This window comes from Centruroides sculpturatus, unplaced genomic scaffold, assembly GCF_000671375.1.
Source record: "Centruroides sculpturatus isolate CEXI.00-Female unplaced genomic scaffold, Cexi_2.0 scaffold1149, whole genome shotgun sequence".
Lineage (NCBI taxonomy): Eukaryota > Metazoa > Arthropoda > Arachnida > Scorpiones > Buthidae > Centruroides > Centruroides sculpturatus.
In genome coordinates this window covers 131747-144941 of record NW_019385309.1, presented here as the reverse complement: position 1 = coordinate 144941, position 13195 = coordinate 131747, and the positions used below count along the sequence as shown (strand labels likewise).

General features: G+C 27.0%; 1 protein-coding gene across 6 annotated transcripts in view; it reads right to left on the bottom strand.

Annotated features, from left to right (window-relative positions):
• LOC111637470 (mitochondrial thiamine pyrophosphate carrier-like) overlaps positions 1-13195 on the bottom strand; it is a 42496-nt gene that overhangs the window by 17232 nt on the left and 12069 nt on the right. For 4 of the 6 annotated variants that reach the window (XM_023382960.1, XM_023382963.1, XM_023382959.1 and 1 more), the window contains exon 2: positions 6690-6837. In XM_023382960.1, coding sequence (XP_023238728.1) covers positions 6690-6837 — 148 coding nt within the window. Of the gene's footprint in view, positions 1-6689; positions 6838-8973; positions 9029-12377; positions 12559-13195 lie in introns of those variants that run through there. The other 2 variants (XM_023382964.1, XM_023382961.1) reach the window with 2 other exon arrangements.

Below are 13195 nucleotides of genomic sequence, written 5' to 3'. Positions count from 1 at the left end.
TATTACAAACCATAAAATCATGTTTTTCTTATTGAACAACCTGGTAGCTCTATCCTGTTGAAAGATTTCATCATCATCATTATCATCATGAAAATGATCTTTCGTTGTTGAAATAAGAATATATTCTAAAATATCGCAATACATATAACCATTTACTGTCTCATTAAGTAATCACAATTTTTTGAGTACATTATAGTCAAATGAATCTACCTTGTAACTTTAATGAGAAATTTAATCACTCATAAACAGTCTGGATTGTTCATTTCACATTCAAGCATTACACTTTTCTTCGTTATTTAAATCAACACAAAGCACTTTCATCACTAAAAATGATCTTTTGCCATTGTTCAGGCATAAAACATTTATATTTTTTGGCTCAGGTTAATTCTTTCTCAGATTAATTGTTTTTTCTACTGAACTTTTGTCAGATGAGGTTTATTTTTGCTTTTGATGCTTTATAATCCATTTTCTTCAAATAATTGTAAACTTTTTTTTTTTTGAAAGTGGTTTTCCAATCACAGATTTCAATTCTTGTGACATTTGTTGCAAGCTTTCATGTCAATTTTGTTTTATAGTTTTTCTAAGTAGTGATTTCTGTCTTTTCTGAAGTAAATTTTGGATGATGAGAGTGATTTTCAACACTTAAACTTCTGGTTTCATTTAATTTTTGAATTATTTTTTGCACTTTTAGACTGCAAACAATTCACTTTTCTTGCTATTTCTTGTTGCTCAATACTTTCGTCATTTAAAGCAATAATTTTGACTCTGATTCAGGCTTGATTGTGGTTTCCTGTCCATGGTGTTTATCCTGCTTTTGTGATAATTGCTGGATAGTAATTTATACAATATTGTGTGCAAATTATATTGTGATACAATTTATGGAATTGCAGTAAGTTACAAGTACTGTTACTTATAATTGAACAATATTTACTAACTAGAAATTTCCTTGTCAAGCATGACAAAATATTTTTTATAAGAAAATAGAGATTGAAGAATTGAGAATAGCTTCAATTTGAGTTTGACGTTGTGATGATGTTTCTGCAGTGCTTGTTGACAAAGCCATTCTTACTCGATGTTGCTCAAGTTGGACTTCACAGCCTTCAGGAGTCTTAGTGGTTCTTATTCTTTTAGATCTAGAATTTGCCTGACCAGTTTTACTCTTATGCTTGCCTCTAGGCATTTCTTTTTGACAAAATAGCATGTCTTTTTAATTCCGTGTTGATAAAAACAAAGATGCATTGTACGTATGTTAGTTAGATGAGCAATAACACTTTCTAAATAATGGGCTAGGTAGATTGTTACTTTGGATTAGATCAGTGTTTCTCGACCTCTAACGAATTGATGCCTCCTCCAACGTAGTGTCGCCCCCTTCAGTAAAACCGTTACGTAGTATCGCCCCTTTTGCTTCAAAATTCCTATGCCTAGGGCCGAGGCTAATGCCAAATTCGTACCGCATCGAATGGACTAGTGACTAGTATAATGTTATTTGTTTAATTATTGTACGATATAACGAATAAAATATCTAATTATTCTTAATATAATGTTTTACTATATCGCCCAGAAAATTGTTTTCGCCCCCAAAATATAAATTGTTACTAATTGCCCCCTAAACGTAGAAAAACACCCACACGAGGGCGATATCGCCCCCATTGAGAAACACTGGATTAGATGATAGCATGTCATGTGGTTACTAAGGGAAAGGTTTTTAAAAAAAATTTGTTGAAATGACATAATGTGGCTATCATTTTTTAAATTTAATGAAGTAAGTTTAAAATACGCCATTTGCTAAAATATTTAAAAATGCAACTTAATGAAAATTTCTTCGTCAAGCATGAACTAAATGAGGTCACTGATGTCACTGCAACATAAGTGTAGTCACTGATCTGAAATCAAATGTTTGTTCTAAGGCAATATTTCTGCAAAATAAATAGCCTATACTTTCTGTCAGACATAAAATGAATATAATGAAAATTTCATTTTGATTGGAAAAAAATTGCAGGAGTTATAAGGAATTCACACACACACAGATGACTGACTGCTTTTATATTGGTAAATAATTTAATATAATTTTAAAATGATTTCAAATACAGGTAACCCCCATATAACACGGTAGTTACATTCCAAAAAATTGCCATGTTATGCGAATCCGTGTTATAGGAAACAAAGAACTAGTACGAAAAGGAGGGTTAGGTTAGGTTCCAAAAATTAAAAAACATGCTATTACATTTTCATAATTAAGATAAATATCTTTATTAAAATTTTCTTAAGAAGTAATACATATTAAAAAAAAGTCACAATTAAAGTCTTAAAGTATACTTGTAAAGGTGTGGAGGTCCTAAGGGTCGAAGGTGCGGTTCAATGCCTTAAAACCAGTGACAGAATAAAGCAAGTATGGAATAAGGGAAAAACATTTGGCAACATAAAAGCAGAAGCATTGAGATCTGGCAACACTGAAACAAGTTTCGAGAAGGACCACTTGTATCGATAGAAGGCAGAAACAGAAAATTTACATACTTAAGTACTAATAGTTCATGAAAATTATGCAGGAAATCTGATAGTATGTAAGCACTCGAATGAAAAATGTCAAATAAGGTATCTTTCACACTTAAAAGCTTTATCATGTTTATTGAACTATTATACAAGGATTTCCCTAATTTCAAATTAGATAAAGTTCACTTTTAATAGTTTTTATTACATTTCATGTATGAGGGTTTTATCCAATTCTCGAACCATGTTAGAGTAAATCTGTGCTATAGAAGTGCCATGTTATACGGGGGTTACCTGTATATAATTACTGGTCCACATAAAATATCTATAATTTTACCAGTGCTTGATGAGAAACACTGATTAGGAACTGTGTTAAAATGAATAAATAACACTACTCCTAGCAAATGTAGACCATACGAATGATATAAAGAAAATGAAAATTGATACCATGAGATACCCAATATGTACATGTGGAAATTTCAATCTTACTACACTCCTGATTAAAATATTTTGTTTTTGTAAATATCAATGGTGCTCACTGCATCAAATATTTTCTTATAAATGAAAAAGATGGATAAAAGCAAACAACTTATTGTATCAAATTTTCACATAAAGTATCATAAATCAAGATCTCATTGTAACTGTAATTATCAACTATATTTTAACATAAACAGGGAAAAATTTTAAATTAAATATCAATTAAATAATAATATAATATATAAACTGAAGATTAATATATTTAATTGTTTTAACATGTCTACTTAATATCACAATCACAGTCAATGAAACCAGAATTTGCTATAATTGTAGTGTTATTCACTTATGCCACTTAATGTCATCAGTTGATGATTATTATTGGTTTAGGTAAGTCTCAAAGTGATTTACAATAAGCAAATTATACTACATTACTTATTATTGGTACATTGATGCATTAGAAATTTGCTTCTCATTCCAACAAGAATTTTTTTCTCTGAGATTTAACTTGAGTCAAAATATTTTTCTTCTTATACTTTTAAGAAATTACTATTAAATTAAGTTTTGTTCAAGTACAGACAAACCAATTAATCATTATTCAAAACTATTTGACAAACTTAATGTTTAAATTTTTTCAAAACTCAGAAAACAATTAAAAGATACTGCAAAACTGGATGAGATACATTAAAAGCACCAACTGACACCTGTAATTCAGTTAATACGAACCAATTTATTATAAGAACAAATGTTTTCAACTGTCTTTAACAGCCATCTTCAAGTTAGAAATGTTACATAGAACAAAATTTAAATAAAATAAAACTCATTAAATTCATGCTAGTAATTACATGCATAAAAAAGATGTTGGAAAAAAAAAATACAATGATGGCTGTTAAAGACAATTGAAATCTTTTGTTCTTATAATAAATTGGTTCATATTAACTGGATTATAGGTGTTAATTGGTGCTTTTAATAAACAGATAATTTCCTATTTAAAATTTTATTAGTAAAGAACTAATCTTTTACACTGTATTTAAATTTTAAAAAATCATAAGAAAATGAATTACAACTGGAATATCTTATCAATTAATCTTATACTAGATATTTATTGCATGAAAACTAAATAAAAAATATATCATACATACTTTTCAGACATTGTTTTCCTGAATATTTAATTAAAAATATCACTTTATATCAATTAATGAATTGAAAATAAAAATATCCTGCAAAAAAAAATAAAAATAAATCATCAAATACAAAATTATATTATTTTTTTATTATTTTAATTAATAGATTGAAATCATTTACACTAATATATAATTGTCAGATTTAACAAACAAACGAATCAATAACCTTTAAACACCAGTAACATAAATTTAATGAAAATTTCAAACGTTTTTGGCCTTATCCAAGACCTGCCAGGTTTACAGCATTCCAAATAACAAAAAAAAAAAGAAATCATTATTAATTACTCTTTACTAATTTGAAACCATGTTGTTCTATGTTTTGTTTCACAAGCACGATAAAGTGTATTCAATCAGACACTATAGGATTGCCTGATATTATATAGAAGAGATTAAACAAAAAATAAAAGTTAGACTTAAGGAATATATAGCAATCTAAAATACTGCAGGAACAACTCAGTGTTCTATGAACACTGTACACTATATAATTGTAACATAGACAAAGACAATATAAAAATTTTACAAAAAGAAAAAGATGCATACAGTAGAAATAGTATGATTTAGTAGTATGATTTTTGTTTATACTATTTTTATTATTCAGAATCTCTATGCATACAGTAGAAAACTTAAAGAAAGCATAGAGATTCTGAATAATAAAAATAGTATAAACAAAAATCATAGCATCAAAATAAATGAGAACTGGTTACAAATATTGTAAAGAAACTGAACATAAAATTAAATAAGTATAAGCTATAAGTTTTATAAATTGGAAATATTAAAAATTGTAATAAAAACTATTGTAAAAAAGATTATTGTATTTTCATCATAAATGTATTTAAATTAGTTATGCATTACTAAAAATGACCTGTGAAAATTGGGAAAGAAAGATATCAGAAGATGTTATTAAAAAAATATCTCTTAATGACTTATAATTTTTTGATAATGAAAAATTTGGAAAAATCTAGCTATAGGGTAATCATGTAAATAAAAAGTAAATTAGAAATTTGGTGCAAGATTAAGCGATGAGAATAATGAAGTACTGTAAGAGAGAGTGCATGATCAGAAAATTTCCTTTTTACAAGAAACCTTCCAGAATGTTTAAACTAAACATGTATTGTTGAAGTTTTAACAAAAAGTGTTTTAATAATTTACAAGCTTTTGTCTTAAAAGAACACAACAGGTATGTCATTTGAAATGTTAAATTATATGCTTAATACTATATAGAAACGTAATATAATTTATTAAATGGCAGAATGAAAAGAAAACTCTGTAATCATGCATACCCAATTTTAAGAAACTATGTTAGAAAATCACTCAAAATCAGCTAATGTGTAATACAGAACAGAAGGTATATTCTTTGTAATTACATGTGTTATCTTAATAATTTAATGCTATGTAATAACCATGTACATTTTTTAAAATAGTTGACTGAGGAGGAGCNATTTTTTTGCCCTGCCAGGGTGTGCCCGAGTTATCCGGAGTGCCGGGTTATCGAGAGCCGAGTTTTCGAGGTTCTACTGTATATGAATTAGTCTAATCGTAGTCTTTTCTGTATAGTCTCATCTTACATTCTTCAATACCTTTGACTATCCAAATACACAAAACAATGAATTGTCTTCTGATTTTTGTTCCATTGTTAATTTTAACCTTACTGTCTTATCCAAAAAGTCTGATTTAACATTCCCTCTTTCTTCCATATAACTAACACATCATCAATGTGTCTTCATCTTATTTCCAAACTCTTCCAATATTTCTCTATCTTTGTTATTAGTAATTTAACTAAAATTCTTGCTAAAGGTGAGGCAATAGGCTCTTTTCTGCTTATATCTTCCTTCAAATTGAAAATATGACTCAAATATCATCTGATATAATATGTCTAACAAATGCTTCTCACAGTCCAAGAGTAACCAATTTCTTCACCCTTCAATCATCTTACTTTGTTCCTTTTCTAGTCTGAGTAGAGAAATTTCTTCTTTTCTACTATCAGTCAAAAATTCCATTGAACCTTGGAGAACCTACAGTTTCTTTTATGACCTCTGGAAACTGTTATCTTTAAAAATTCATTTTATCCTTGTATCTATTGGAAGAGATAATAGAGGAGCAGAATATATTAAAAACAGAAAATTTTGGATTCTAGGACAGTTTATCTCAAAGATGGTGAAGCAGAAAATGAGAGAGAGGAAGAGCTAAAAGCAGAAAAGGAAGAGCAAATGGTTAGTATGACACCAACAATGGAGGAGAGAAGAAAGAGGTTGGTTAGAATAGGAGAGTTAAAAAGAAGAGTATATTCTTTTGGAGTAAAGAAAACAGTACACAAGTTGGAAAGATATTGGAATTAAGTTTGAAAAGTTTTTGTTAGAATGAATTTGATTTAAAATTACAAAGTAGAATTCCAAAGAATTAGAATTTTTGAATGGGCAATTTTTGTAGTTTCTGCTCCTGAAGATGAGTTTGGAAGATCAAAAGTGCTCAGAATTGGGAGTAAGAGTGATGGTTTTTTTTGTTGTTTTTCCATTAAGTTTTTAATGAATTACTGACAATATTTACCTGAAAACGAATTTTGACAACATCTAAAGGTTGAAATAAAAATCTAGTGATAGCTCCACTTGCTGCACCAGCAAAACTGTAGTCCTTATTAGTAAGTTTTTCTTTATTTATGCTAAAACCCACCATGATTTCAACATTTTTCTTCTCTCTGAAAAATTATTATTATTAATATGCAAAATTTTTTATTTTGAATTTTTTAAAATACAAAATAGAGTAACCTAAGTTTTAGAACTCTGAAATCCAAATAGGAACACATTAATTTGTACCAGTACAGTAACATTGTTAAATGAATACATAATATAAAACTTTATCATATTTAAAATTTATTTATTCTGATTCTTTTGCCTTCATGAAAACATATTCAAATTTTAAAACAATAATGAAATAAATTTATACAAAAAGTCACACGCAATAAACAAAAAAAACTTTCATATAGTCATTGAAACTACACTAGTCATTGAGAAACACTGGTCTAATTTACTATACTTTATCTTTATATTCCAAATCCTTCTATCAGTGATTATAATTCCATTAATTAAAAAAAAATTTATTTTATGCCATTTTGTTTGTTTTCTGCTTGCTTATTGTATTCATTAATTTTTGTTCTTTTTACATTAATGAAATGTCTGATAATGTATTTGCTTCTCTTATTTCATGCATATTAACTGTTTTATCAATGAATAATTTAATTCCTAAACAACACTTTCATTTATTTAATTTCATTTAGAATCATTCATCAATAGTTTATCAAGCATTTCATAATACATTACTGTTATTTGGGGAATGTGTATAGAGTGACTGGGTTAAGCCAACATGAGCTATAAAATTGGACCATAAAAATAATGGAAAAGCTCATTTTGATTTATGAGAAATTTTCAAGAATGAAGTATGCTTGTAAATTTATCACTCTCAATGTCTATAGTCTATTCTAATTGATCTATTCAATGATATGTGAAAACTTTCTGGCATTCTCTGTTATTGTTTCAAGTGTTTCCAATGCCAATCATTTCCTAGAATATTGGGCTGTAATTTGAAAAAATTGTAGACCTATAAATTTCCACTGTTGTCATCTGTCTGTCCTTCCTTAATCTTGAGAATGGAGTTAGATAAAAGTCAAGACCAGATATGGAAAGTTCAGGGTAGGCAGCCCTAATTAACTATATATGAACTTCTAGTTCAAATCAGAAGTCACATGATTTCAATTCAAAAGTTTCCTAAGAAAGGAGTAAGATAAATGACCAGTATGACTATTGTTAACAGGAAAAGTATGATGTACAAGGGCAAGACACTACTAATTTCAGGTGAANACTGTAATTATCAACTATATTTTAACATAAACAGGGAAAAATTTTAAATTAAATATCAATTAAATAATAATATAATATATAAACTGAAGATTAATATATTTAATTGTTTTAACATGTCTACTTAATATCACAATCACAGTCAATGAAACCAGAATTTGCTATAATTGTAGTGTTATTCACTTATGCCACTTAATGTCATCAGTTGATGATTATTATTGGTTTAGGTAAGTCTCAAAGTGATTTACAATAAGCAAATTATACTACATTACTTATTATTGATACATTGATGCATTAGAAATTTGCTTCTTATTCCAACAAGAATTTTTTTTCTCTGAGATTTAACTTGAGTCAAAATATTTTTCTTCTTATACTTTTAAGAAATTACTATTAAATTAAGTTTTGTTCAAGTACAGACAAACCAATTAATCATTATTCAAAACTATTTGACAAACTTAATGTTTAAATTTTTTCAAAACTCAGAAAACAATTAAAAGATACTGCAAAACTGGATGAGATACATTAAAAGCACCAACTGACACCTGTAATTCAGTTAATACGAACCAATTTATTATAAGAACAAATGTTTTCAACTGTCTTTAACAGCCATCTTCAAGTTAGGAATGTTACATAGAACAAAATTTAAATAAAATAAAACTCATTAAATTCATGCTAGTAATTACATGCATAAAAAAGATGTTGGAAAAAAAAAATACAATGATGGCTGTTAAAGACAATTGAAATCTTTTGTTCTTATAATAAATTGGTTCATATTAACTGGATTATAGGTGTTAATTGGTGCTTTTAATAAACAGATAATTTCCTATTTAAAATTTTATTAGTAAAGAACTAATCTTTTACACTGTATTTAAATTTTAAAAAATCATAAGAAAATGAATTACAACTGGAATATCTTATCAATTAATCTTATACTAGATATTTATTGCATAAAAACTAAATAAAAAATATATCATACATACTTTTCAGACATTGTTTTCCTGAATATTTAATTAAAAATATCACTTTATATCAATTAATGAATTGAAAATAAAAATATCCTGCAAAAAAAATAAAAATAAATCATCAAATACAAAATTATATTATTTTTTTATTATTTTAATTAATAGATTGAAATCATTTACACTAATATATAATTGTCAGATTTAACAAACAAACGAATCAATAACCTTTAAACACCAGTAACATAAATTTAATGAAAATTTCAAACGTTTTTGGCCTTATCCAAGACCTGCCAGGTTTACAGCATTCCAAATAAAAAAAAATCATTATTAATTACTCTTTACTAATTTGAAACCATGTTGTTCTATGTTTTGTTTCACAAGCACGATAAAGTGTATTCAATCAGACACTATAGGATTGCCTGATATTATATAGAAGAGATTAAACAAAAAATAAAAGTTAGACTTAAGGAATATATAGCAATCTAAAATACTGCAGGAACAACTCAGTGTTCTATGAACACTGTACACTATATAATTGTAACATAGACAAAGACAATATAAAAATTTTACAAAAAGAAAAAGATGCATACAGTAGAAATAGTATGATTTAGTAGTATGATTTTTGTTTATACTATTTTTATTATTCAGAATCTCTATGCATACAGTAGAAAACTTAAAGAAAGCATAGAGATTCTGAATAATAAAAATAGTATAAACAAAAATCATAGCATCAAAATAAATGAGAACTGGTTACAAATATTGTAAAGAAACTGAACATAAAATTAAATAAGTATAAGCTATAAGTTTTATAAATTGGAAATATTAAAAATTGTAATAAAAACTATTGTAAAAAAGATTATTGTATTTTCATCATAAATGTATTTAAATTAGTTATGCATTACTAAAAATGACCTGTGAAAATTGGGAAAGAAAGATATCAGAAGATGTTATTAAAAAAATATCTCTTAATGACTTATAATTTTTTGATAATGAAAAATTTGGAAAAATCTAGCTATAGGGTAATCATGTAAATAAAAAGTAAATTAGAAATTTGGTGCAAGATTAAGCGATGAGAATAATGAAGTACTGTAAGAGAGAGTGCATGATCAGAAAATTTCCTTTTTACAAGAAACCTTCCAGAATGTTTAAACTAAACATGTATTGTTGAAGTTTTAACAAAAAGTGTTTTAATAATTTACAAGCTTTTGTCTTAAAAGAACACAACAGGTATGTCATTTGAAATGTTAAATTATATGCTTAATACTATATAGAAACGTAATATAATTTATTAAATGGCAGAATGAAAAGAAAACTCTGTAATCATGCATACCCAATTTTAAGAAACTATGTTAGAAAATCACTCAAAATCAGCTAATGTGTAATACAGAACAGAAGGTATATTCTTTGTAATTACATGTGTTATCTTAATAATTTAATGCTATGTAATAACCATGTACATTTTTTAAAATAGTTGACTGAGGAGGAGCATTGTGGCCTGAAACACATATCAACTAAAAAAGAAATAAAGGATAAAAAGCTGCCCAGTGTCTGATTGAATGCATTTTATCGTGCTTGTGAAACAAAAAAATTATTAATTATTATAACAGTATTACATATGTTGATTACTCCTCATTCTTTATTCTAAAATTTTAACTTTGTGCAATTTACGGTATGTATGTATTTTATACACAATACACATTTTATATACAGTACAGGTATACCTTGGATTATGTCGTTTCGAGTTAAGTCGTTCTCCATTATATGTCATTTGTCAAAAAAAAAATATATGGAAAAATAAAAATCAAATTTAAGTCATTTTATTCCATTAGACTTTATGTCTGTCCTCCACAAATATTGAAGTCATAATATCACTAGAAATATATACATTTACAGTAAATATTAATATAATCATCATAAATCCCAGAGAAAGTAATGTGAAAACATCTGTGACTCTGTGTTGCCATCTTATTTAGCAGTCTTTAAAAACTCAATATTGGCATTTTCCATGGTAGTTCTAATGTCTACTGTTTGGCATCGTTGTCAGCACCACTCATGATTCCAACAAATTGAATGTAAATATTGGTAAATTTAACATAAATTAATTTATTTTCTACTGTTGCAAAATAATTTTAATAACTATTTGTTATTTAACCTTACAAAATCATTTTATTTTATAATGTCTTAGAGCAAACCACAATCACAAATAAAGAGTCTGCAATGTAATGCAGTGTGATCATAAAATCACTTTGCTATAGGGAGATGTAAGGAAGGTGTGATGTTGATTAATAATGATATATCTAATGTACTGTAAAAATTCATGAAATATTTGCTTAGTGATCAAAAATTAAAAAAGTGATCATTTTGATACATTTTTTAATGATTTTACAATGTGCCACACAAGGTTAAACTTGAATTTGAAAATCAATAACAATGATGTTCACATCTTTGGAAACATGCTTAAAGTATTTCAGAAAAACTTATCAAACTCCAATAAAGTAAGTTATTGTTACATTATAAACTATTTGCAAACAAATGAAAAAATAGGTATCTTTGAATGTGAAAAACTCTGTATGCAATAATGATAAAATAATGACTAATTATCAAATTAATTATTTACAAACAGAATTATAAATAAACACTTGAAACCATTCCATTTAATTTACTTATATCAAAAATATATTTGTATTGATAGAAGCTATCTTATTATGAAAAAGAAATCTGCAGTGTGTCATTGATCATTTTAATAATCAAAGCCCTAAATAATATTAAATAAAAGTGTATAATTTACATATACAGTAAGACCCCTCTTAATGTGGGGGATGTGTTACTAGATGAGAAAAGTGCTAAATGACATTAAATGAGGTCTTTTAACATAGAGTAAATAGAGAAAGGGGAACATGCAACCAAAAATAAACAGATTTTATTTTAATTTTAAGTTATTTTTATATTAATTTGCATNACTACTAATTTCAGGTGAAGAGTATATATTTTAAATTAAATAAATTAAGAATATGATTAAAAATTGCAGTCTGGCATTGTGATGATGTCACAATAAATAATTGCTCATTTTCTCTAGAGAGAGATAGAAATCAGGTTAAGCATTTCTTATTCAAATCTAATCTGCATTTCTTAGTTTCTGATAAAATGAAACAATTTACTGTTTGTTCAAACAATAACTTCCTGGATAGAATGCATACATTCTTATCTTGAACTAATTGCATACAATTTCAAAGAGACCTTTCCAGCTCACTTGCACAAAATTAAATGAGATGTTTTTAAACATGGTTAATGATATGTTAAATGCTCAACTTCTAAAATCATCACCAAACATTTTATGCCCTAGATTGTTTTTTGAGGCAAAGGCACTCAGAGAGGACTGGCCTCTTAGATTATTGATAAATAAACATACAGATATATCTCACCTTTACGTCAGTAATTGGTTCCAGCAGAGTTGATGTAAGTCGAATTTACTTGTCAACGAATTTACTTGTCACTAGGTCTAAACCACAAATAGCCATTCTCAGTTCTGTATTTTATTTATAAATGCATTTTTAATAATATATTGTTAATAAGAATCTATTTTAAGCTTACAAACAAATAAATTTTAGTTTTTAATATAGTACCAAAAAAATTTACGAATTCATGTATGTACAGTATATACAGTACTTGTAAATGTATATGTTTACAATTTGGTGATGTTTACAGTACATCGTGGACTCTATTTGTGAATGTGGTTTGCTCTAAGACATTATAAAATAAGATGATTTTGTAAGGTTAAATAACAAATAGTTATTAAAATTATCTTGCAACAGTAGAAAATAAACTAATTTATATTAAATTTACCAATATTGAGTGGTGCTGACAACACCACCAAATGGTAGATATTGGAGCTACAGTGGAAAAGACCAATATTGAGCACTTAAAGACTGCTAAATAAGATGACAACACAGAAACACAGATGTTGAAAGAGCCTACATGGCTAGCATCTCTATATCAAACTGTTAAGAAGACAAAGAAGAAAAAGAACACAGATGTTTTCATGTTTCGTTCTCTAGGATTTATGATGATTATATTAATATTTACTGTAAATGTACATATTTTAATATGATTTTATGTGCTTTAATGCTTTTCTAGTGATATTATGACTTCAATATTTGTGGTGGATGGACATAAAGTCAAATAAAATGACTTAAACTTGATTTTTATTTTTCGATATATTTTTTGACAAACGACGTGGCTC